General features: G+C 37.1%; 2 protein-coding genes across 3 annotated transcripts in view; both read left to right on the top strand.

The window, feature by feature from the left end:
- NDUFC2 (NADH:ubiquinone oxidoreductase subunit C2) overlaps positions 1-27,956 on the top strand; it is a 108,902-nt gene that overhangs the window by 75,077 nt on the left and 5,869 nt on the right. The window lies entirely within an intron of this gene.
- The window catches only part of INTS4 (integrator complex subunit 4), a 96,451-nt gene continuing 82,420 nt past the window's right edge, over positions 13,926-27,956 (top strand). The window contains exons 1-5 of one of the 2 annotated variants that reach the window (XM_074303984.1): positions 13,984-14,184; positions 17,032-17,226; positions 18,334-18,414; positions 20,295-20,412; positions 23,267-23,373. In XM_074303984.1, coding sequence (XP_074160085.1) covers positions 14,131-14,184; positions 17,032-17,226; positions 18,334-18,414; positions 20,295-20,412; positions 23,267-23,373 — 555 coding nt within the window. In that variant the 5' untranslated portion in view covers positions 13,984-14,130. Of the gene's footprint in view, positions 14,185-17,031; positions 17,227-18,333; positions 18,415-20,294; positions 20,413-23,266; positions 23,374-27,956 lie in introns of both variants that reach the window. The other variant, XM_074303985.1, reaches the window with a different exon arrangement.

A 27,956-nucleotide genomic window follows, 5' to 3' on the forward strand; every position in this document is an offset into this window, starting at 1 on the left:
TGAGATCAAAAAATCAAAATAGGTTCTTTTTCTATGCATCTGACTATTCCTCAATCTCTTTTGTAGGTTCTTCATTCATGGCATGTTCACTAACCCTTGTGAACCTATAGCTCTTACCTTCTCTTTTTGCTACTCTATACTATCTCACTGAGAAGTTATGTGGTACAGTGTATTCAATTTGGAGTCAAGAAAACTCAAATTCAGATCCTTCCGGACATATTATCTTTGTGGCCCTGGTCAAACCATTTAACTCTTAGTAGCACCTAATTCACAGGGTTGTTGTGAGGGTCAAGTAAGATAACATATGTACAATCCTTTGCGAACCTTAAAGCACTATATAATTGCTAGCTTTTATGTAAATTTATATGTTATCTCCCCATTAGAATATACAAACCTTGAAGGTATTGATTTTTTTTTCTTTGCATCTTCAGCAAAAATGCTTGTTTACTGATTTGACTCCATCCCTAATTAGCTGTAAATCCATAGGAAAATCACTTAAACATTTCTAAGTCTTTGTATTCCTTAAAATAGTGACAGTATCTGTGATACCAAACAGGCTTACTGTGAAGTTCCATTCCTTTAAGCTAACAAACTTTATCTCTCACTTTCTTAGTCAAACTCATAGAAAATCCTACTCCAGAGATTGTCTGCAACCCTTTGTGATTTAACTTCTGCCTTCAACTAAAATAACTCTCCAAGTTATAAGTGATCTCTTAATTGCCAAATCGACAGTTTATTAACTTTCTTGACCTCTTTGCACCTTGACAATTTTGACCCAGTCTTCCTCCAGGAGACTCTCTCCTCTGTGTTAACCTTGGCTTTAGGAAACTCCCTCTGGTAGCTCTGTGGAGACTGGATTGGAATGGGGAAACCAATTAGAAAACTATTGCAATAGTGTAGATGAGAGGTAATTTCTTGAATTAGGGTGTCAGCTGTGTGAAGAGGTTGTGAAGGTAAAACATGTCAAAATTTGACGTAATTGAATATGTGGGGTAAAGGTGAGTAGTTGACACAGACCCAGGTCTGGGTAACTGGAATAGTGGTGCCTTCAGCAACAATAAGGAAGTTGAGAAAAAGAATGGGAAATGGGACAGATAAGTTGTTTTGGATATGTTGAGTTTTAAGAGATTTATAGGATATCCAGTTTGAAATATTCAGTGGACAGTTAATGTGAGCCTAGAGCTCAGAAAAGGGATTGGGACTGGCTCTATAAATCTGGTAATCAACTATGTAAATAATTTAATTTATAGGTGATTATCAAATGAGATAGTATAATGAACAAAGGAAGACTAGGATAGAGCCTTAGTTTGCAATATATTTAGTGGAAATAACTTGGATAAAAATATAACAAAAACTGAGAAGCTGTGATACAGATTAAGAGAACCATGGCTTTGTAAAAGTAGTTCCCTATGCTGGGAGTGTATATCTTCTTCACCCCTGCTTCTTAAATCCTTATGTTCTTTCAAATGCCATGTCCTAGAGAAAGCCTGTACTGACATTCTATTTTTTTTTCCCCCCTGAGACTGGGGTGAAGTGACTTGCCCAGAGTCACACAGCTAGGAAGTGTTAAGTGTCTGAGACCAGATTTGAACTCGGGTCGTCCTGAATTCAAGGCTGGTGCTCTATCCACTGTGCCACCTAGCTGCCCCCTGTACTGACATTCTAAATTAAATTGCCAGATTGGCTAAGTTGACAGGAAAAGATGATAAATGTTGGAGGATTTATGGGGAAACTGGGACACTAATACATTGCTGGTGGGATTATGAAGTGATCCAGCCATTCTGGAAAGCAATCTGGAATTATGCTCAAAAGGTTATCAAACTGTGCGTACTCTTTGACCCAAAAGTGCCATTACTGGGTCTGTATCCCAAGGAAATCATAAGGAAAAGGACTCCATGTGCAAAAATGTTTGTAACAGCTCTTTTTGTGGTAGCAAAGAATTGGGGAATGGCTGCACAAGCAGAACCAGGAATACATTGTACACAATAATAGCAAGAATGTGTGATGATCAACTATAAGAGACTTGGTACTTCTCAGTAGTTCAGTAATCCAAAGCACTTCCAATAGACTTTGGACAGAAAATGCCATTTGCATCCAGAAAAACAACTAAGGAGATTGAATATAAATCGACACATGCTATATTCACTTCTTTTTCTGTTTTAATTTCTTTTGTGGCTTTTCCCTTTTGCTCTGATTTTTCTCCCAACATGATTCATAAAGCAATGTGTATTAAAAAATAAACTTACCAAATTAAATTGCCAGTGCCCTCTTATCACACACATGCACACATGTTTATATTTATATATCTTTATATGTGTTGTTTTTTCTGGTAGACTAATAAGTTTCTTTAGGCTAGACCCCATCCATTTTTGTGTTGTATGACTTGTGCCTAATAAGAGTGCCTGATACATTTAAAGTGCTTATTAATCAATTCTTGCTAAATAAAGTGTGTAAAATACCTTTTGGATTGCAAAATGCTGTATGTTATACCTTTATCTTTTTTTCTCATCATAGGGAGACAATTTTCAAAAGATCAAAAAAAAAAAAAAAAAAAAAGCCAACTTCCAGGGAATTCAGAAAAGAAACCTCAGTTACCTGAAAACATTGCTTTATATTAATATGATCAAATCCCACAGTCCTGAGCCTTATAGCAAGATACTTTGACTAAGTCTCACAAAGAGTTAATGGCCTGTTTCTTCTAAACTGAGAAGATTGAACTAAATATTTATAAGTTTGTTCAACATCATCATCCTCTGATGTACATATTTGTTTTGCAGCTCTAACCAGAATCCTATTTTGTACATAAACAGTAGAATAGGAAAAAATGTATTACTATATGTTAAATACTGTGATAAAAGCTGAGGACAGGAGCAAAATCAAGCTAAATCTCTCACATTTGAATAGGGCAAGACAACACACATGATCTGTGTATTTAGTTTCTGGCAGCAAATAAGCAGGGTTAGTCCCTGACCAAGAGAATATGCCCTTTGTGGAGAAGAATTCTAATGGAAATTCTTAAGAGTAATGGTGTCCCTTTTGTAAAGTAAAACCTATAAGTAAATCTAATATATTATCCTCCCCAACCCCAAAATTTTCCCTTAAGTGCTAACTCAACTTCCAGTATGAACACAGAGCTAGGTTCTTGTTTTGTATATCATCACTGGATATATAACTGGACTTATGCAATTGTAATGTTTGAGAAGCCAGTTTGGAAGAATAAAACTAGTACCAGATATTCCTGATTGTCTCCAATTTGGATTATTGGACCCTTGATTTGGATTAAGGGAGATATCATTTATTATGCCTTCCTGCTGGACACGAGGAGCTGAAAACTGGAGAGGGCTGTTCTCTCCTCTTCCATCCCAGTCTTCAAGTTGGTTGCTCTTTGCTGTTAGAGAATGTCTATTTCATTTACAGAACATAAGATCCTTAAGAATAGGGACTATTTTCATTTCCAAAATATGTAGAGAATTGACTCTAATTTATAAGAAATCAAGCCATTCTCCAATTGATAAATGGTCAAAGGATATGAACAGACAATTTTCATATGATGAAATTGAAACTACACTCATATGAAAGAGTGTTCCAAATCACTATCGACCAGAGAAATGCAAATTAAGACAACTCTGAGATACCACTACACACCTGTCAGATTGGCTAAGATGACAGGAACAAATAATGATGAATGTTGGAGGGGATGTGGGAAAACTGGGACACTAATGCATTGTTGGTGGAGTTGTGAACAAATCCAACCATTCTGGAGAGCAATCTGGAATTATGCTCAAAAAGTTATCAAACTGTGCATACCCTTTGATTCAGCAGTGTTACTACTGGGCTTATATCCCAAAGAGATCTTAAAGAAGGGAAAGGGACCTGTATGTGCCAAAATGTTTGTGGCAGCTCTTTTTGTAGTGGCTAGAAACTGGAAAATGAATGGATACACATCAATTGGAGAATGATTGGGTAAATTGTGGTATATGAATGTTATGGAAGATTATTGTTCTGTAAGAAATGACCAGCAGGATGAATACAGAGAGGCTTGGAAATACTTACATGGACTGATGCTGAGACAAATGAGCAGAACCAGGAGATCATTATACACTTCAATAACAATACTGTGTGAGGATATATTCTGATGGAAATGGATATCTTCAACAAAAAGAAGATCTAATTCAGTTCCAATTGATTAATGATGGACAGAGAAGGAACACTGGTGTGAACGTTTTACATTTTTGTTTTTCTTCTCAGGTTATTTTTACCTTTTGAATCCAATTCTTCCTGTGCAACAAGAGAACTGTTTGGTTCTGCACACATATATTGTCTCTAGGATATACTATAACATATTTAACATGTATAAGACTGCCTGCCATCTAGGGGAGGGGGTGGAGGGAGGGAAGGGAAAAGTCAGAACAGAAGTGAGTGCAAGGGATAAAGTTGTAAAAGATTACCCATGCATATATAATGTCAATAAAAAGATTTAAAAAAAGAATAGGGGCTGTTTGTATTTTATGTTTTTATCCACAATTCTATTGCACACAAAAGAAATTAATAGATGCCTGTTGTTGCACTAAGCATAAGATGCCTTCTATGTGCAAAGTAATGTGGTAGGTGAAAGGGTTACAAAGATCGATAGAAAACCAAATTCTGTTTTCAATCAACTTAGGACATAATTAGGAGAATACACAAACTATGATAAAAGGAATAATCAGCTAAAAGTTAAAGATTCAAACAAGATTCTAGCAATGTAATTTTGTATATCTGGAGAGATAAACCTTTATCAATTAAACAAAACTTTTCTAAGAATATATCTATGACTGAAAACAACCTGCCAGAATTATCTTTATGTTGCAAACGGTACTAGATACCTACAGTTCATATGAATAACTTGCTGAGAATCACTTAAGATGGAGAACTGATATTTACATCAAGGTTTCCTAACTCCAAAATCAGAGTTCTTCTCAAGATAGACATAAACTACTGAGGCACAGGTCAATGCTCTAGCTGTTCTGATATTCAGCTGAGCCACTGAGTACCAATGATACCAGACACTGATTCTGCCCTTGAAGCATCTGACATCCTCAAAAATCTCAGCTTTTTAGGAATTGGTTAAGTAGCCCTAATAATTTCATAAAGAAGATAGAAATAAAAGTCAAAGGATAGGGTGAACAGAATCTAGCAACCTTGTTTACATTCAGGAGCCATTAATGTCTTTTGCTCATACTGAGAAATTGTGACAATCAAGAAAAACATGAATGCAAACCAAGAAAGGGGAGGAGGAGAGGGGGAGAAGAGGGGAAAATAGAAGAAAAAGAGAGGGATGGAGCAAAAGAGGGAAGGAGAGAAAGAGATAATTATGTTGCAATGCAAAGAGTACTAGATTTGGGTTCAATTCTGTAGTCTTGACACTATGATTCTGGGGAAGTCATTTCCTCTTTTGGAGTCTGTTTATCAGTATAACCAGGATAATACTTTCTACACTAATCTTAGCACTGTGAGCTAAGTCCTTTATAAACTTTAAAAGTTCTATAGCAATATCAACCATCATTATCTTTGCATGTTTACCCTATACATGTAAGAGTCAATTTGCCTAAAATGGGCAGATGAACTAGTCAGAAAAAAGGATGCACCATAATGGTGGGTTCAACATGGATGTGGTGAGCAGGTTCTTGGGAGATGATATTTGGGAGCCTAGCTAAGTGATATTATATTCCATAAAAAATGTTTCTTAACACCAAATTTTTCCTTAAAGAAACATTCAAATGAGCAAACCAGGAACTTTTTATAGATGGGGACATTTGTAAGGCCTCCTAAAATCTTACTGATCTTTGGGAACTAAAATCAAGAAAATCCTGTCAGGACTCATCAGAGACAAGGTAGGTAGAGAAAGGTGCTATTTTTGGCATGTAATCTATAAGCTTATTTGACTGCTAGAAATCATATGGCAATCAATTTTGCATATGTTTAAAAATCAGTATTCAATTATAAGGGCAGTGTTTTCTTTTAATTATAAACAATTTCAGCAAATGCAAACAAAAATAATTTAAAACTAAACGAAAGTTATGGAATCAGATTATTTGCATATTGGAATACATTTTAACAAAATAACTCTGGGTCCTTTTCTATCTGAAGTTTTGAGATAATTGTTGTCTCCTCATGGTATGGTCATCCTGAGTTATTGAGAACTGTGCTGGAAAGTTCAAGTTCTGGAATAGCTTTAATATGGCTCTAGGAACTGGTACATTTTTTAAGGATCAGCCTAGCTAAGTTTGAAAAGATTCATCATTTAGTAGGTTGGTCATGAAGTAATTATTTTTGGTCACAGGAAATCATGAAACTTCGTATTATGGAGGGGATTACAATGACAGATGTCAATGAAAAGTACATTCACACCAATGAAATCATGAATCCTTATTCAAAACCTGCTGTTTTAAATCTTTCTTTATATTCCTCTATTCTGAATATCTTTACACTCTTCATATTTTCCATTTTTAATGGTATCATTATAGATATTCTGGAATGGGTTTTTTCCCCCTGAGGCAATTGGGATTAAGTGACTTGCCCAAGTTAACAAAGTTAACAAAGAAGTGTTAAGTGTCTTGAGATCAGATTTGAACTCATCCTCCTGAATTCAGAGATAGTGCTCTATCCACTGCGCCACCTAGTTGTCCCCATTATATTCTGGAAAATTTTCTTCACTAATTTTCTGAAAATAACCCAATTATTACTCCTAATGTGTTTCAGGATGTTAATAATTCTGAGGTTCCCTTTCCTTAATCAGTCCTCCAAATCTATAACCTTATTCTGCAATTCTTACATATCTTTTCACAGATGAGTTTTTAATATTTTTCTTTAAAGTCTTGAGTTCCAAATTCTACCCCTTCTTCTCTTTCACCCTCCCTTACATGGTAGGCAATCAGACTTTATATATGTGAAATTGTATAAGACATTTCCCTATTATTCAGTCTGTAGTTAGTCAAAATCAGTTCCTTCACAGGAGACAACAGGTTTCATCACTAGTCTTTTGGGATTGTCTTGGATCATTGTAATGCTGAGACTAGCTAAGTCATTCATAGTTCTTTTCAACAATATTCCTGTAACTGTGTACAATGTTCTCCTGGTTCTATGCACTTGACTATGCAACAGTTCATATAAATCTTTCCAGCTTTTTCTGAAATCATCCAGCTTGTCACTTCTCATAGTATAATAATATTCCATTATAATCCTATACCACAGCTTGTTTAGACATACCCCAATTGATGGACCTCCCTTTAATTTCCAGTTCTTAACCAATATAAGAGCTGCTATAGATATTTTTTTTACAAACAGGTCCTTTCTCCTTTTTTTTCTGGATGTCTTTGTGATATAGACCTAATCGTGGTTTTGCTAGATCTAAGGGAATGCAGTTTTATAGCATTTTGGACATAGTTCCAAATTATTCTCCAGAATATTTGGATCAGTTCACAAGCTCAATTATTTTTGAATCTTGCTTTTCTGTTTCAATTGCATTATCTGCTACTTTTTGTTCCACTTCCTTAATTCTGCTTTTTGCTACATCCAGTGAAATTTTCAAATTCTCTAAGCTATTTTCTAGTTTCATCATTTTTAAAAAATCATTCTGGGATTTCTTAGGTGCATTCAATTTCTTTGTTTCCTTTTGTAATTTTTAAAATTAATTTATTTACAAAGTATATGCACGAGTAATTTTTCTAACTTTGACTCATGCAAAACCTTTTGTTTCAAATTTTCCCCTTCTTCCCCCCAACCTCTCCCCTAGCTGGCACGGAGTCCAATACATATTAAATATGTTGAAATACATGTTAAATCCAATATGTATGTACATATTTATACAGTTATCTTGCTGCACAAGAAAAATCAAATCAAGAAGGAAAAAAACCTGAAAAAAACCCCAAAATGCAAGCAAATAAGAGAGAGTGAGAATACTATATTGTGTTCCACACTGTTCTTACAGTTCTCTGGGTGTATATGGCTCTCTCCATCACTGAGCAAATGGAACTGTTTTGAATCCTCTCATTGTTGAAGAGAGCCATGTCCATCAGAATTGATCGTTATATAGTCTTGTTGTTGCCTCTGTATAATGATCTCCTGGTTCTGCTCATTTTACTTAACAGCAGTTCATGTAGGCCTCTTCAAGCTTCTCTGAAATCATCCTGATGGTCATTTCTTTCTTTTTTTTTTTTTTTTTGTGATTTAAAAAAATATTATTATAGCTTTTTTATCTTACAAGATATATGCATGGGCAATTCTATAGCATTGACAATTGCCAAGCCCCTTGTTCCAATTTTTCCTCTCCTTCCCCCCACCCCTCCCCCAGATGGCAGATTGACCAATACATATTACATATGTTAAAGTATAAATTAAATACAATATATGTATATATATCCAAACAGTTATTTTGCTATACAAAAAGAATTGGACTTTGAGACAGTATACAATTAGCCTGTAAAGGAAATCAAAAATGCAGGCACAAAAAAAATAGGGGGATTGGGAATTCTATGCAGTGGTTCATAGTTCTCTCCCAGAGTTTTTTCGCTGGGTACAACCAGTTCAATTAAAAATTACTGCTCTATTGGAACTGATTTGGTTCATCTCATTGTTGAAGATGGCCACGTACATCAGCATTGATCATCATATAGTATTGTTGTTGAGGTAAATAATGATCTCCTGGTCCTGTTCATTTCACTCAGCATCAGTTCATGTAAGTCTCTCCAGGCCTTTCTGAAATCCTGATGGTCATTTTTTACAGAACAATATTATTTCATAACCTTCATATACCATAATTTATACAGCCATTCTCCAATTGATGGGCATCCACTCAGTTTCTAGTTTCTTGCCACTATAAAGAGGACTGCCACAAACTTTTTGCATATGTGGGTCCTTTTCTCTCCTTTAAGATCTCTTTGGGATATAATCCCAGTAGAAACACTATTGGGTCAAAAGGTATGCAGTTTGATAACTTTTTGAGCATAGTTTCAAATTGCTTTCCAGAATGGTTGGATCTATTCACAGTTTCACCAACAATGCATCAGTGTCCCAGTTTTCTCACATCCCTTCTAACATTTGTCATTATCTTTTCCTGTCATCTTAGCCAATCTGACAGGTGTGTAGTGGTATCTCAGAGTTGTCTTAATTTGCATTTCTCTGATCAATAGTGATTTGGAACGTCTTTTCATGTGACCACATATAGTTTTAATTTCTTCATCTGAAAATTGTCTATTCATATCCTTTGACCATTTATCAGTTGGAGAGTGGCTTGAACCATTATAAATTTGAGTCAATCCCCTATATTTTAGAAATGAGGCCTTTTAATGTAAAAATGTTTTCCCAGTTTAGTGCTTCCCTTCTAATCTTGTCTGCATTAGTTTTGTTTGCACAAAAACTTTTTAACTTAACATAATAAAACTTATCTATTTTGTGATCAATAATGATTTCTAGTTCTTCTTTGGTCACAAATTCCTTCCTCCTCCACAAATGAGAGGTAAACTATCCTATGTTCTTCTAACTTGTTTATAATATCATTATGTCTAGATCATGAATCCATTTCGACTTTATCTTGGTATATAATGTTAAGTGTGGGTCTATACCTAGTTTCTGCCATACTAGTTTCCAATTTTCCCAGCAGTTTTTATCAAATAGTGAATTCTTATCCCAAAATCTGGGGCATTTAGGTTTGTCAAATACTAGATTACTATAGTCATTGACTATTTTGTTCTGTGAATCTAACCTATTCCACTCATCAACTTCTCTACTTCTTAGCCAGTACCAAATGGTTTTGATGATTGCTGCTTTATAATATAGTTTTAGATCTGGTACAACTAGGCCACCTTCATTTGCTTTTCTCTTCATTAATTCCTTTGAAATTCTTGCCCTTTTGTTCTTCCAGATGAATTTTGTTATTTTTTTTTTAGGTCAGTAAAATAGTTTCTTGAGAGTTTGATTGGTATGGCACTAAATACATAGATTAGTTTAGGGAGCATTGTCATCTTTTTTTTTTTGAGGCTGGGGTTAAGTGACTTGCCCAGGATCACACAGCTAGGAAGTGTTAAGTGTCCGAGATCAAATTTGAACTCGGGGTCCTCCTAATTCAAGGCTGGTGCTCTATCCACGGCGCCACCTAGCTGCCCCAGCATTGTCATCTTTATTATATTTGCTCAATCTATCCAAGAGCACTTGATATTTTTCCAATTGCTTAGATCTGACGTTGTATGGAAAATGTTTTGTTGTTTTGCTCATATAGTTCCTGACTTCCCCTTGGCAGATGGATTCCCAAATATTTTATACTATCAACAGTTATTTTAAATGGAATTTCTCTTTGTATCTCTTGCTGTTGGATTTTGTGATATATTAAAATGCTGATGATTTACATGGATTTATTTTGTATCCTACAACTTTGCTAAAGTTGTAGATTATTTCTAATAGTTTTTTAGTTGATTCTCTAGGGTTCTCTAAGTATACCATAATATCATCTGCAAAGAGGGATAATTTGTTTTCCTCATGTAATCTTTTTTCTATGCTTGATTCTTTTAATTCCTTGAGTGAATCTATGATCCATATGTGAGCACATCTCTAAAGATTTTTTGGTATTATTTCAGATGTAGTTTCTGACACTGTTTCGAGGTACCTTTTTCCTTTTTTTTTTTTTTTTTCCAAAATGTCTTTTAAAAATTATATTAGCATTTTCCTTAGTTTATTGTCTTTTTTTGGCCAGTTTTTTTTTTTTTTAATAAAATCTTACTTTTTGGTGTTTCTATTGCTCTTTTTTAGGACTATGAAAACTCTTAACTCCTTATGAACTCAGTTCATAAATTTTCCTCTTAAATATATTTTAAAAGCTCAATTATGATATAAACTGAACTTTAACTCCAAACTCTTTCACAAGTCGGTCTATAGAGAAGTAGTTTATACAGGATCCTATTAGAACAGGTTGTCTAGACTTATTGCTTAGATAAGTTAAAATGCAATTTTCATATTTTACACAATTACCTGCTAAAGTACTAATCACAAAATGCTTAGGGGCATTAGTAGAGCTAATGGGAACTCATAGGACTCAGAAAAAGGTCAGGCAGCTTATTCACCATGACATTCCAAGGCTACAGGGATTAGCTGATGCCTAATTGCTTTCTTACTGCTTTTCCAGATTCTCAAGGGAGTGAGGATAGAAAAGATTCTCCTTGAAATTCTTGGCTTCCATACACCTTTGGCCTATCCTCTCATCCTTTTTTGCACTTCTTGCTCCCTACTTGAATCACTAAGATTCAATCATTATACCTCCGCTCTTCTCAAAGAGCACAGGCACACTCTCAACTTCAGCTATAGCTTCTGTGTAGATGAATCCCAAGACTTGTATTCCCTCTGTTCCAATCTTCTCATCCTGAACTCCCAATCTTATTGACCCTTCTGACTTGTCTCTTTTTTAATGGCATTTTCATTCCCCCTCATACTTAGTAAACACTTAAGAATCTAACCTGAGACTAATCTTTTTCATTTTGATCAAGTCATTTAACCCCCACATTGTTTTCTCATTAATAAAATAAGGTGGTTACACTAAATGGTCAACCTCTAGATTTATGGTCTTTTAAAAGTTTTGTGGATCACCCTCTCTTTACATTCTGGCAGCACTGATTTCCTACTGCTTTGAAATGCTAGAAATCGGATAAATCTAGAGCGGGAAGGGGCTTCAGAAGCTTCCTTATTTTACAGATGAAGAAATCAAAGCTCCTAAAATTAAAGACTTAGCTAAGGTCACACTTAGCTAAAATATAAGCATCAGGTGAGAACCCTAGGTTAGGGGTTTTAGTACCAAGTCAAGCTGCACCGCTGCTCCATCTTAGGTGAGTGTTTTCTTCCTTCTCTGGCCCCGACTGATCTCAAACAGAGCTTCTAACGAGAATCTTTTTTCCCCTCCCTCTGCTGACATCTATTCTACAAATACCCCAGAAACAGTATCGGACTCATCTTATTATGTGAGCCAGTGACAGGCCCATTTGGGTTCTCAAATGACAACATTCACTGATAGACCCATGCAGCCAGGTCAGGCTGGCCGGAGCTTGGGTCCTGCCTTAAAGTTTTCAAGAATCCATGATCTGCATTGTATACTTCAACAACAATACTGTATGATGATCCATTCTGATGGACGTGGCCCTCTCCAACAAGGAGATGAACCAAATCAGTTCCAATAGAGCAGTAATGAACTGAACCAGCTACACCCAGCGAAAGAACTCTGGGAGATGAGTGTGAACCACTACATAGAATTCCCAATCCCCCTATTTTTGTCCACCTGCATTTTTGATTTCCTTCACAGGGTAATTGTGCACTATTTCAAAGTCCAATTCTTTTTGTACAGCAAAATAACTGTTTGGACATGTATACATATATTGTATTTAATTTATACTCTAACATACCTGCCATCTGGGGGGGGAAGGAGGGGAAAGGTTGGAGCAGGGGGTTTGGCAATTGTCAATGTTGTAACATTACCCATGCATATATCTGGTAAATAAAAACTATTAAAAAAAAAAAAAAAAAAAAAAGAATCCACGATCTAATTATCAGGGAGATTTTTATACTCTAAGAATATCTTTCCTTTCCCCTCCCAGAAATCCTTCCAACTCCTAGATCCCTCCATAGTCCTCTCCCCTGGATCCTTCACCCATACTTCCACCACTTCTCTTACCATAACTCACCCACTCCCTTCTTCTCTATGCCTCAGCCCATACCTTTCCTCCCCTTACTGATCTATCCCCTCACTTTCTCCTTCCTTTTCACATAGCCTTTCTTCCCCTCCCCCACTTCTCCATCACATCCCCCCTCTGCCACTTTCTCCCTACTCCCCCCTGCATTCCTTCTCCTCACCCCCCACCCCTCCCCTCAGTCACTCTCCTTCACTTTCCCATCCTCCTTTCCTCAAGCTCCTCTACCCTCACACCTCCCGACCCGCCGTCTCCCTCCCATCCTCCCTCCCTTCCCGATTCTGCTCACCCTTTCTCACGCACAACCCCACCCTCTTTTTTCCCTCATCTTCATTTCCTCCCCATCCCATCCTCCACCCCAACATATCCTCCCAGTTCCTCCCCCACGTTCCACGCCAGACATCCTCTCCTCCCTCCTCTCTCCCATCCTACATTTCCCACTCCCTCTCAGTTTCTGCACAACCTCCCCACACAAATCCTCACACTCCCCCCACTTTCTACCATTCCTCCCACCAGCGCTCACAACGCATGCTTCCCGTCTCCCATCCCCCCCTCCCCGCCGGTACCTGCACACCCTCCCCTCACATCCCTCCACGCCCCCTCCCACCCCCACCCTCGCACTCCCCCCACTTTCTACTACCCCTTACTCCCTCCTTCTCCCCAAGTACTCACAGTACCCCCTCCTCCTCTCCATTCTGTATCCCCATTTCCTCATCTCCTCTCCTGTCCCCCCCTTCTCCCTCAAACATTCACTCTTTTCACATGTTCCCTCACATCCTTCTCCCTCCTTCCCCTGCATAAAAACTCTGCCCTAATTCGTGGGTAACATCTCTTCCGAACCACCCAGACTGACTGCCTTCAGCCAACCCGGGCCAATCCGGGCCCTGCCCCCACCCAGTCCCGCACTCGCTCAACAGCTGCTCATACTCCAGCTCCAGGACCAAATTCTGCTCCGCCTTTTCCCGCTCGCTCCAAATTCAATCCCGCCCCCATGAGCTCTCACCCAATTACAATCGGCGCGACCGTCCGCTCTGGTTCATTGGCTATCTGCCCGCCTAAGCTCCGCCCCCTTCCTCTAGCTATCTCTCCACCTCTTTCCCAGTCTCTTCTCTCCCGTTGTTTTCATTCCCGCAGTCGCACGAGGCCCAAACGTCGCGGGGGGGAGTGGGGGCGGGCCCGGGAAAGTGAGCGCCTAGGGGGAGGAAAGAGCACGTAATCCACGCCACTCCTCCTCCTTCCCCGTTGCATTGTGGGATACTGGCGTCCCAGTTCTAACTCTAGCCTCTACTTCCCTTCCCCGCCCGCACTCTTCGGGGCTCTCGGCGGCTGAAGGGGGTGGGGGCCCGACCGAGGCTACGGCGGCCGGGAAGGGCCGGCCCGGAAGAGAAAGGCGGCTGTGGCGGTGCTGTTTGTCCCAGCTGCCGCCATGGCCGCGCACCTCAAGAAGCGGGTATATGAAGAGTTCACCAAGGTCGTGCAGGTAAACGGCTCTCAGCCTGAGGGACCGCGGCAGCATCTGGGGAGCAGGATCCTGGGTGGCGGGGTGCCACCTCCGAGGGGCCGCTCGAGGTCTGGCCAGCCCGCAATATTCAAAACACCTGGGTCCTATCTAACGCGTCCATCTTCTCACTCTGGACCTCAGTTCCCTCTTCTGTTAAATGGGCACAGTGATAATAACGAGTGAGGGTCAGCTGAGGTGGGGGGATTTCGGAGGCACCCTAGCCCGGCTTACAGCTGGGTACAAGCCCCGCCTCCGGATCTCTAATTGTCTGAAAGTTCAGCCTTCGTTTTGTCCCGTCTTTAGTTCTGGTCCCGACACGTTTATTTGTAGTCCACAAACGTTATGCTCCTTTGGGGAGAATGTCTGGGAGATAGTCACGCCTACTCTTCGGGCCTCAGCCCGCTCTTCTTCTCTACAGTGAGCTGATGGGCTGACCGGCCTGGGAGTCCTGGAAACTGTATCTTATTGGGAGGTCACAGAAGAGTAGATACAGAGTGTGTGTGAAACAAACAAAAGGCTAAATTCCCAGGCCCAGAGAGCAGGAACGTGGCTCCTGATGGTGGAGCCCGGATCACAGGGCGGATAGCCCCAAACGTAGGGCGCGAGCAAACGGTGAAGAGCGTTAAGTGTCCTAGAGCCCCTGATGCTTCCTGAGGGGCGGGAGGAGGCAGTGTCAGTGTCAGACTGGGCTGGGAATCAAAATCATGCCTTTCTGGGACGGGAGGGAGGGAGGGTGATTCCAGCTAGAGACTCTCACTTTGTCGTTAAAGAACAGACCCCGAATATCAGGAGAGAAGTTTTACTGTAGCAGAGATTGAAGCATATTAAGATTGGAATTAGTTTTGGCAGGGGAGAGGAGGACGACAGTGGAAGAGATGTGGAGGTAGAATCAGCAAAATTTGCCAACTGATTTTTTTAGACAGTGTTCTGAAAAAAGCCTCAATCTATATAGAGATTGGCTTAAATTTATAAGAATACAAGCTTTTCCCCAATGTTTGAGTGGTCCACGGATATGAAGTTTTCAGATGAAGACATTAAAACTATAATCACATAAAAAAATGCTCTAAATCACTATTGATCAGAGAAATGCAAATTAAAACAACTCAGAAATACTACTACATACCTCTCAGATTGGCTATGATGACAGGAAAAGATAATGATGAATGTTGGAGGGGATGTGGGAAAACTGGGACACTGATGCATTGTTGGTGGAGCTGTGAACTGATCCAACCATTCTGGAGAGCAATTTGGAACTGTGCCCAAAGGGCTATCAAACTGTGCATACCCTTTGACCCAGCAGTGACATTACTGAATGCATACCTGAAAGAGATCATAAAAGGAGAAAAAATGTGCAAAAATGTTTGTAGCACCTCTTTTTATGGTTGAATAAGTTATGGCATATGAAAGTAATGGAATATTCTATAAAAAATGATGAACAAGCTGATTTTACAAAGGCCTGGAAAGATTTACATGAACTGATACTGAGCGAAACAAGCAGAACCAAGAAACATTTTACCATAGCAACAGCAGGATTGTGTAATGATCAACTCTGACAGACTTGGTTCTTTTCAGAGGTTCAGTGATCCAAGAAAATTCCAATAAACTTTGGATAGAAAACACCATTAGCACTATTTCACCTTTTTTTTTCTTGCAGTTTTTCCCTTTTGTTTTGATTTTTCTCTCTTAATATGATCCATATAGAGATACATTACATTAAAAAATGTATACATACATTAAAAAAAAATGAATGTATGTATACAACAAAAAATATTTTTACATATAAAAAGGAAAATAAAAATAGCATTTACAGTTAAATCTATGAGCCTGTAGGTGTCATTATTTATTACTATAATATACCTATGATAAAAGGGAAGTTTTTTTTTTTAATTGACCCAATCCAGGGAACTACTCTCTGTAGTGTTTGATCTTTTCACATTTAGTCTACATTCAAATATCTGTTATAGTCATTTTAAAATTGATTAATATCCTTCTTCTATGACTATATGTATGTGTATATGTAAATTCTTATATGTTACAAGTCTCTGTATAAAGTCCAGTCATCTACCTAAAGTACCAATTTTCACACTGTGTTCACTTTCAATTGCAATAAGAATTATTGTTTAAAAAAAAAAAAAGATTTGTCAATTAATTGGATGAGGTCAGGGTGAAAGGGAGGAATTAAGAGAGAGTCAGTAGAGGAGGTTAGATGTTACAGCCAATAGACACTTAACACTTCCTAGCTCTGTGACCCTCGGCAAGTCACTTAACCCCAGTCTCAACCAAAACAAAAAAAAAGTGAGTCAGTAACAACAATGCTAATATATATTGGTTGTGATCTAAGTTTTAATCGGTACATAAGTATATTTTTTTCAATCACATCTGATTCTGTGACCCCAGTTGGGATTTTCTTGGCAGAGATAGTGGAATGGTTTTTGACATTTCCTTCTCCAGCTCATTTTTACAGATGAGGAAATTGAGTCAAGCATGTTTAAGTGACTTGCCCAGTGAGGCTGGATTTGAACTCAGGTCTTCCTGATTCCTTGCATAATGCTCTACTTCAACACCTTGCTGCTACATATATATAATAGAGAAATATAAAACAAAATTTCATGTGAGGTCTGAGGTGAGGAGGTCAGTCCCATGGAATTGGTCACTTAACCCTTATTTGGTGCATCCCTAATGTGCCAGACACTGCTAATCATTACAGATACAAAGAATCTAGAACTTGACAATTCATCTATAATTTAGTTTTTAGAGAATTGCTTGAATGTACTCTTTATTTTCATATTTTCCTTCACCAAGATAATCTTTTTTAATCCATTGCAGCAACAGCATGAAGAGATTGCAACCAAGAAACTCCGGCTGACTAAGCCGAGTAAGTCAGCAGCACTCCATATAGATCTCTGCAAAGCCACTTCACCGGCAGATGCCTTGCAGTACCTCCTGCAGTTTGCTCGGAAACCAGTGGAGGCAGAGAGTGTAGAGGGAGTTGTCAGAATTCTCTTGGAACATTATTACAAGGTGAGAAGATGACCACTGAAGTCATCCTGGGCAGCCTTGTGGGGTGTAATGGGAGTCTAGGTCCTTAAAGTCTGGCTCAGAAGACTGGTAAGCCACAGAAGAGCCTAGCCATCTAGACTGGTTTAAGACAGTGGACTGAATTGTAGAGTGGGTGTTAGAGAGAACTAGAGGAAATGCTGATATAAAAGAAAGAGGTCTTAATAGATAATTCTTCAGGGCTCCTACTGTGTTCAAGGCTATTTGGCTTAGGTGCTGGGGAGATAAGTAAAGTAACATCCCTTATCAAGGAGTTTACAGACTACACGAAAATCTCATTTTATTGTACATTTGCTTTATTACAATTCACAATAGTGAAGATAATGCTTTTTTTTTTTTTTTTTTTTAAAACAAATTTTAGGTTTAAAACAACTTTGCAGGTGGGCAGGTCTATCTGTACCATTTTTCCAACAGCATGTACTCACATCATGTCTGTCACATTTTAGTAATTCTCACAGTATTTCAAACTTTTTCATTATTATATCTATTATGGTGATCTGTGAACAGTGATCTTTGATGTTACTGTTACTGTTGTTATTGTTGGGGGAGGGGAAGACACTCCACAGACTGTGCTCTTAGAAGATAGTAAACTTAATAAATGTTGTATGTTTTGACTGCTCTATCAACCAGCAATTTCTCCCCCTTCTTGAATCTTCCTATTCCCTGAGACACAATAATGTTTAAATTAGGCCAATTAATAACCCTACAGTGGCCCCTAAGTGTTCAGGTGAAAGGAAGAATCCATCAATGTGGCAATCCATCATTGTTGCCTCATTTTAAGAAATTGCCACAGCCACCCCAACTTTCAACCCTGATCAGTCAGCAGCCAACAACATCGGGCAAGATTTTCCACCAGCATAAAGACTATGATTCGTTGACGACTCAGAGGATGGTTCAGACCTATTTTAACAATAAAGTATTCTTTAATTAAGGTATGTGCATTGTTTTTTGAGACATAATACTGTTGCACAATTAATAGACTATGATGTAGTGTAAACATAACTTTAATATGTACTAGGAAACCAAAAAATTCACATGACTTGCTTTATTGTGATATTTGCTTTATTACAGTGGTCTGGAACTGACCCTTCAACATCTCTGAGATACACTTGTAGTGGGAAAAGCAAGACAGATCAGTATCCAAAATACAAGGTAGATTGCATAAGTACAATAATTCAGGCTAATACTGGTGTTGTGGGAGTTCAGATGGCTGGGATATGTATGTGAAAAACACCAGCTCTCCAAAATGAGTTAAAATAGGCTAAGTGGATGAAAGGTGAAATTGTTTCTTCAGGCTTTGTATTGCAAAGTGCTTTGAGTCACTTGTTAAGTTTATTTGTTCATTCTATGAGTATTCATTGAGTACTTCAGTCTTCATAGCTTTATCCCAGGTACCATTGGAGAGATAATAATCTAGATGAGAACTGAGACTTCCTAATCATAACATATATGATGATAATTAAGAAGTTTGAAATATTGTGAGAATTGGGGCAGTTAGAAGGTGCAGTGGATAGAGTACCAGCTCTGGAATCAGAAGGACCTGAGTTCAAATCCATTTTGGAATCTTCAGAAGATAATCTGAAAATCTATGGAATAAAAATATATCAAAGCACTTAATCTATTTAAATACTAGGCAAGTCACTTAATCCCAGTTATCTCCACTAAAAAGAAATAGTGTCAAGAACTACCAAAATGTGACAGAGTTGTCACAAACCTTAAATTTTTTTTAATTTTTTTTTTTTTAAGAAAATGAACAAATTCATGATATAATTGTATACTTAAGTATGAAATGACTTCTTTTGGTCTTTCTGCTGAAGACCTATTCAGTTTTATGCCTTTCAAAGCTAGATGGCACACTGATTAGAGTGCTACCTCAGATCCTAAATAGTTATGTGACTATGGATAAGTCACTTAACCTGTTTGTCTCAGTTTCTTCAGAAACTTGTGATCCTTTTTTGGCATTTTCTTGCCAAAGATATGGAATGGTTTGCCATTTCCTTTTCCAACTCAGAAGGAAACAGGGATAAGTGACTTGTCTGGCTAATATGTGTTTAAGACCACATTTGAATTCTGGGAGTTGTATACTTCTGGCTTCAAGCCCAGCCTTCTAGTCACTGCTGTCCTGTAGCATATAGTAGTCATTTAATACGTACTTGTTTTCCTCTTTCTCTTGCCCCCTACCTAGCAGGATGTGAGTGCATGTTTCATATTCAGTCTTCTGCACTTGTCTTTGTACAGATAAGAAAACTGAGACTGAGAGAAGTTGTTAGTTCACAAGCATTTAAACATCTGGTATGTTCCAGGAACTGTGTTATGATGAATTGTCCAGGGTCACAAGCTAATTAGCATCTGGGGCAGGATTTGAATTTGTCTTCTTGCCTACAAATCCCGAACTCTATCTGCTATATCACTTTGTTTTAATAAACATTTATTAAGTGCCTATTATGTATCAGGCAGTTAGGCCAAATAGAATAGAGGTAGTCTATTCCTTCAAGCTCACATTCTATTAGTTAAAGGAGAGCTGAGAATTGGAAATCCCTATTACTATTGCCTGGGAGATGATAAATGTTTCATCTACAGCTGCTTTTTTTTTTTTTTTTTTTTTTTTTTTAAACTAAAGCTTTTTATTTTTCAAAACATATGCATGAACAATTCTTCAACATTAGCCCTTGCAAAACCCACAGCTGCTCTTTAAAGATGTACTGACTTAGAGTAACATTGTGATTTTCAAATGGAGTAACCATGTTAACACAATTCTATCCTGACAAATTGGACATAGCATTGTGAAGCACAGAGCTCTGACCTTTTTTTTTTGGATTGTACACAGTCTCACCTGGTAGCTAGGTGGTGGAGTAGGTAGAAAGCCCCAGGTCTCTCTTCTTCCGAAATAGCCATACCATAGTTCTGAACCAAAGCTCTGGCCCAGATAGTCCTCTGAGGCTCTTCTCAGATTTTGCTTCCTTTAGTCTGCAGGTTTATGATTAGTTGAAAGAATAGTGTGAAGGTAACAATAGTCACTTCTTTTGTTCTAGGAAAATGATGCATCTGTGAGGCTGAAAATAGCTTCATTGTTGGGTTTGTTATCAAAGACAGCAGGATTTTCACCAGACTGTATCATGGATGATGCCATTAACACCCTTCAAAATGAAAGTAAGTTATAGTTTTTAAAAGTACTATACAGAGCTTGGTAATTTCTGAAATAAAGCAAGAAAGAGGTCTTACCTCTTCAGAAAATAATCTGAGAATCTATAGAGTAAAAATATATCAAAGCACTTAATCTATTTAAGGAATCAAAAAAAGAGTATCTAAATTTCAAATCATTAAGTCAACATAATTTACAAATGTAGAGACTTTAATCTATTATAATTTTAAATGTGTTTTACTACAGTTTGTTTCATTCTTCAACTATAAGGCTGTACACAATAAGATTTATTTCTATGAGAAAAAAAGGGGAAAAAGCTCTATACAGGGGTGAGATCTTTGATTCCTTTTATGTGAAATTTTGTATGGTAACAAGTAAGATGAGAGAAAGCATCTCAAGAATGGAAAAGAATAAGAGATGGAGTGTCATGTCTGAAAAATTGCTGCTAGGCCAATGTAGTCAGATTGTAGAATTTACAAAAAGCTGTAAAGTCTGAGGACTGGAAAAGTAGCAAGGAGAAGGCAGTTAATATGCAAAGGACTTTATAATTAATACTGGAATTAATAGGGAACTACTGTCGTTCATTGACTAGAAGAAGGGCAGGGAGGTGACATGGTAAGAACTCTGCTTTAATAAAATCACTTTGGTAGTTCTATGGAGGTCAGGTTGGCATAGGGAGAAACTTGAGGTAGGGGGATCAATTAGAAGATTATTTCAATCCAGATGAGTAGTGGTAAGTGGTGGCCAGAACTAAGGTGGCATAATTGGTGAGGGGGCAACATAGATTAGAGATGGGAAGTCCTGTGGATTAGATAGAACTAGAGTGAAGGCAAGTGAAGGTGAAGACCTAATTCAATGAGAGAATGGTGTTCAGTTGTAGAGAGTTCAGTGCTTATATTCTTAAGTGCTTATTAGAATTTTTTCTTATGCTAAAGTTATACTATAATAATATTTGTACTCACTTGTGATTTATAGCTTCTATGGAATTATTTATTAAAGATTGAGGAAAAAATTTTTCCTTCCATGTTATGGGACAGAACTTGAAACAAGGTGCTGCTAAATCAGTGGAATTGATAACAATAGTTATCTTGGTTCAGTATGATTGATTTAATCCTACAAGGAGATGTTATGAGCCAGAACTTGAAACAAGGTACTAAGTGGAGTTGAGGAGACAGTGATTAAATATAGTTTAGCATTGATTTAATCCTACAACAAATAATGGTTTCCTACTGATATAATGAGTGTGGAGCATATAAGCTAGAAGCTCTCAGGGCCAAAAAAAAGACAAGCACACTAGAAGCTCTTGGAGGCTGAGACAGATTCATTCCATTGTCCACCTTTGTCGTGGCTGGAGGCTGAAGCACAAATCCTTCGGGGAGTTGGGGAGATTTAGAAGCCAGAGAAGGTAGTCAGGGAGATTCAGAAGCCAGAGCTCAAGCTCTCAGAACCAAGACTATAGAAGGCTTCTAAGAAAACTAACTGGGCCATAGGAAAGGAGACAAGACTTGGAAAGAGACAATAAAGGATTTGGACTTTAATACCTGGCTCATTTGGGGTGATTACTAAACTAAAATGAAGGCTGCCCCCAGAAACCCCCCAAAAACCTGCTTCCAGAGAAGAATACATTTTAGAGGAGAATATTACAATTTTTATTTAAATAGTGAAAGTTAATTTATTGCCCAGGTATAGGAAATGTCCTTTTCATGTAGAAAAATATGATAGTTGCTATTGAGTGAATTTCACATATAGAGATTGGGAAGAATGTGATTATACAGTTCTTACAGGAAATGATCTATGTTCATCTAACCTTTTCAGATGAGGAATCTGAAAACTGAAAGATGTAATAGTTGAGCTATGACTAAAATCCAATCAAGGCCTCTTTACACTTACTGTGTTTTAAATGAAATTTTTTTTTTTCCTAAAAAAACATATTTAAAAGAAAAAAAATAATGTGGTCCAGGCCCTATCTTCCTCTTAAAGACTATAAGAATTTTATATTTTTTTGTAACAGGAACAGTTGATTCTCCTTGAATTACTTAGTATTTCCATTCTAGCACTCCACTTTATGGTCTCATTTCTCTTCTGCTAATATTGTCCTCACACTGCATTCATAGAGTGATAGAATTTGAGTGAGAAAGGAAGTCAACAGTGGACTCATGAAGCTGGAAGGAAACAGACAACATGTAATCCGGTCTGAGAATATTTTCTCTCATACATAATGAGGTCTTCCTGTGCAGTGGCACTACCAAGTTTGCAGTAAAGCTAGAAAGACATCCACAATCTTCTGACTCTGCTTTATTGCACTGTGTGCAACATCCTATGAGGTTGTGGTTTTGGCACCCAGAGAATCTGGCATATTCTAGGAGAAGCATTCTTAGTTGTAGGATAGAGACTGGACCTGTGATTTCATTGGCTTAGGGAATTTTGAGGAGAGGAAGCTCCATTTGCCAATTGAGAACATTTACCAATTCAGACCATCCTGCTCTCTACCATTTAAATTCATAGAAAGCAGCCCAGAACAGATTTGCCTAGAGTTTGAGTTCGCATATATCAGAAATAGGACTTAAAAGTGCCAGGCCTTCCTGGCCTTAAGTCTTAGTTCTAGACACTAAATATGCTGCCTCTCCCAGAATGCTATATTTGTTGAAATCAATCAGTTTAAAAGTATTTGTGGAGTACCTGCTGTGTATTTAGCATAATGATAGGTGAAAAGAAAAATGTAGAATAACTTGACACAGTCTGCCCACATGATGCTTACATTTTATTTGGAAAGATGAGACTTAAATTCCCAAATTCTCATGACGAAATAGACAATGTGCTGCAGTCTCATTTTCATATTTTGTGATTCCATCTTGCTTCTAGAATCTCATCAAGTCCTTGCTCAGCTTCTGGACACACTGTTAGCTATTGGTACTAAACTTCCAGAGAATCCAGCTGTTCAAGCACGACTGATTGATGTTGCCTGCAAGGTAAAAGAGTATGAGTTTTTAAAAATTATTCTTTAATATACATTTTGCATTTTCTCCTATAGTGGTATATTTCATAGCTCTGATTCAAATAAAGTCTGTCTTATATTTCCATGTGTGAAGTTTTAAAAATCCCGTTTTTTATGATTTCTAAAAGAGTACTACATTCTCACTTTGTATTCCATTGAGGAAGATGATAGCTAACTTTTTACATAGGGAGGTAACCAAAACTCTCTAGGAAAAGCAAAAAAAAAAAATTTAGAAAACCTTGACTTGGAAAGTCAGAGGTCCCTGGATTTTTTGTAGATATTCCCTAATCAGTTCACATTTTTAAAGTGTTTTAAGATTTGCTTTCCTCACCACACCCTTATGAAGTAGATAGTGCTTGTAGTTTACATATAAGGAAACTGAGACAGAGAGAGGTACCTGTCTTCATACAATTAGTGGCAGATTTTTTTTTTCTTAAATGTTTTCTCTTATGTCTTTTTTTTTTTGAAATTATAGTTTCATCTATATCCACTCATATGAAAGAGTGTTCCAAATCACTACTGATCAGAGAAATGCAAATTAAGACAACTCTGAGATACCACTACACACCTGTCAGATTGGCTAAGATGACAGGAACAAATAATGATGAATGTTGGAGGGGATGTGGGAAAACTGGGACACTGATACATTGTTGGTGGAGTTATGAAAGAATCCAGCCATTCTGGAGAGCAATTTGGAACTATGCCCAAAAAATTATCAAACTGTGTATATCCTTTGATCCAGCATTGCTGCTATTGGGCTTATATCCCAAGGAAATACTAAAGAAGGGAAAGGGACCTGTATGTGCCAAAATGTTTGTGGCAGCTCTTTTTGTTGTAGCTAGAAACTGGAAGTTGAATGGATGTCCATCAATTGGAGAATGGTTGGGTAAATTATGGTATATGAAGGTTATGGAATATTATTGCTCTTTAAGAAATGACCTGCAGGAGGAATACAGAGAGGCTTGGAGAGACTTACATGAATGATGCTAAGTGAAATGAATAGAACCAGAAGATCGCTGTACACTTCAGTGTTGTATGAAGAGGTATTCTGATGGAAGTGGATGTCTTCAACATAAAGAAGATCCAACTCACTTCCAGTTGATCAATGATGGACAGAAATAACTACACCCAGAGAAGGAACACTGGGAAGTGAATGTAAATTGTTAGCACTACTGTCTATCTACCCAGGTTACTTATACCTTCGGAATCTAATACTTAATGTGCAACAAGAAAATGGTATTTACACACATATATTGTATCTAGGTTATATTGTAACATATGTAAAATGTATGGGATTGCCTGTCATCAAGGGGAGGGAGTAGAGGGATGGAGGGGATAATTTGGAAAAATGAATACAAGGGATAATATTATAAAAAAAATTACTCATGCATATATACTGTGAAAAAAATTATAAATAATAAAAAAAAGAAATTATAGTTTCATAGTTCTCTTAGTAATGAAATAATTAAACTAACTTTGAAAGGAAAAACAAGTAGTAGACATTCTTTGAGTTATTATAAGAATATTAGTCAAGGAATCAGAAGTCTTAATTTCCTTTCTGTGTTGTACCCTTTATTTTCCCTTGAGATCCTATGAGATTTGTAAGTATGAGTGTTAACATTAGGTGAACTATTCATGGTCACATGGCCAGGATGGAATAGGGTTAGGACTTGACCCTAAAGCTTGTGATTTAATGTGACCCCAACTTCCTCACTTCAAAAAAGGAGAGAATGACTTAACCCATTCTACAGGGTTAGTGGAAAGAGAATGTTTTGGAAACCATAAGATGTTTTACAACTAGGAACTCATTCTTCAAGTTTAATCTTGGTTTCTAATCAACATTCTTTTATGCATGGCATTTACATAACATGTCCATATACTGAGTGCTTCATAAATATCTGTTCAAAAGATTGTTTTGAGATTCTGAGAAGAAAAAGAATCAAAATAGTTGTGAAATTCATTAGGTAGCAATTTTTGATTTCTAAGACCTGATTGAGTCATTCCTTTTTAAAGATAAGCATAATAATAAATATTGTGAATTCATTTAAAAAAATCATTTTAAAGCTAAGGATTTGGTCATTTCAGGCTGTGGTTTCATTCCAGTTTGAGTTCTATAGGTGGTATATGTGTTATCAAATGATGCTGGTCAGTAGTGGTGGGAACTCATTATGCGGGTTTTGTTGAAAAGATGTCTTCTGTCCTGTGTACAAATATTCTTTAAGTTGTAGCTTCTCTCAGTTTTTTTTTTTCCCCAACCATCTTTAATATAGATTTTAGATTTGTCTCTTTGCTATATAGAAGACCCAACACCTTTGTTTCTAAAGTGATTTTTAATAGTACAAGATCATCCTTTCACTATAGTAGAAGGTTCGCAGGGACATGTGATTTTTCAGTTAACATTCATAGAATGTATACTATTTGTCTTGGGAATTATTTGTGATTCGTTTGGAGTGCTTTTTAGTTAGAATCAAAATAATAGATTTTGTTTCAACCCATTATTTTAATTTTCAGTCTTTGTTTTAAGTATGTTTCTTATAAATAGCATATTGTTAGAGTTTTGCTTTCTAATCCATTCTGCTAACGTCTTCCATTTTATGAGTTCATCTCATTCAAATTCAGAATTATGATAGTTATTTGTTTATTTAATCTCATACTTTTTCTTCTCTATGCTCCTCTGTTCCTGTTTATTTCCAGTGATTACTTTTAGGATTTTCAGTGGTATGTGAAGAAGAATTATCTTAGCATACAGCACACAATTGGTTTTTTTTTGTTTTGTTTTGCTACTGTCATTATTTTCTAGCATAGAGTTTATGATTTTGTCAGCACAGTTAACATTATTTAGAAATTCCTTTAAGATTTAAGTTGATCAGTAACTTACTTATACTCCTAGAGAATTGGCTGGAATATTGAGAGTTATGCCTTGTTTGTGGATACTCAGCTACTTATTGTGTCAGAGGTAGAATTTAAGTCCAGATCTTACTATAAAATGCAGCCTTTCTGTTCATTGACAAAGATGTGTCTGTGAGAACATTAGATCTCTTTGGCTCAATTTTTTTCATGGTTAATGTTTCATAACTTCTTTTTCATAACATTCTTTTTGGTACAATAATATTTCATTAAATTCACACGCCACAATATATTCAGCCATTGTCCAGTCATTAGACACATAGTTTATTTTCCATTTTTCTTTTTAAAAAAAGTACTGCAACATTTTTATGCAGGGGCATTTTCAATTTAACAACTTCCTTAGGGTATAAACCTGTAAAAGTAAAACTGCTACCTCATAGCGTATGAATGTTTTTTGCAATTTTTGTATAATTTTAGATTGCTTCCCAAAATAGTTGAACTAATTCATATTCCCACTAGTAGCAAATTAGCGAACTTATTTTCCCACGTCCCTGCCAATATTGAATATTTTGCTTTTACCATTTTTGTCAATTTAGATATAGGATGGTAACCCAGAATTTTAATTTTATTAGTGATTTTGGGGTGCATTTTCAAGTGGCTATCAAAGGTTTACATTCCTGTTTTTTTTTTTTTTTGTTTTGTTTTTTGTTTTTAATTATAGCATTTTATTGACAGAACAAAATCATGGGTAATTTTTACACCATTTTTCCTTGCACTCACTTCTGTTACAACTTTTCCCATCCCTCCCTCCACCCCCTTCCCTAGATAGCAGGTAGTCATATATATGTTAAACATGTTAAAGTATTTCCTAGATACAGTATATGTGTGCAGATCCGTACAGTTCTCTTGTTGCACAAGAAAAATTGGATTCAAAAGGTAAAATTAACAGTTTACACTCATTTCCCAGTGTTCCTTTTCTGGATGTAGCTGATTCTGTCCATCATTGATCAATTGGAATTCGATTAGCTCTTCTCTATGTTGAAGATATCCACTTCCATCAGAATACATCCTCATACAGTATCATTGTTGAAGTGTATAATGATCTTCTGGTTCTGCTCGTTTCACTTAGCATCAGTTGATGTAAGTCTCTCCAAGCCTCTCTGTATTCCTCCTGTTGGTCATTTCTTTTTTTTTTTTTTTTAAGTTCCTGAATACTTTTTTTTTTTTTTAATTTTTAATTTTATTTTATAATTATAACATTTTTTGACAGTACATATGCATGGGTAATTTTTTACAACATTATCCCTTGCACTTACTTCTATTCAGATTTTTTCCCTTCCTCCCCCAACCCCCTCCCCCAGATGGCAAGCAGTCTTATATATGTTAAATATATTACAGTATAGTCTAGATACAATATATGTGTGTAGAACCGAATTTTTTGTTGCACAGGAAGAATTGGATTCAGAAGGTAAAAATAACAGTTTACATTCATTTCCCAGTGTTCCTTTTCTGGGTGTAGCTGGTTCTGTCCATCATTAATCAATTGGAATTGGATTAGTTCTTCTCTATGTTGAAGAAATCCACTTCCATCAGCATACATCCTCGTACAGTATCATTGTTGAAGTGTATAATGATCTTCTGGTTCTGCTTGTTTCACTCAGCATCAGTTGATGTAATGTTGGTCATTTCTTACAGAACAATAATATTCCA

Source organism: Sminthopsis crassicaudata, chromosome 3, assembly GCF_048593235.1.
Source record: "Sminthopsis crassicaudata isolate SCR6 chromosome 3, ASM4859323v1, whole genome shotgun sequence".
Lineage (NCBI taxonomy): Eukaryota > Metazoa > Chordata > Mammalia > Dasyuromorphia > Dasyuridae > Sminthopsis > Sminthopsis crassicaudata.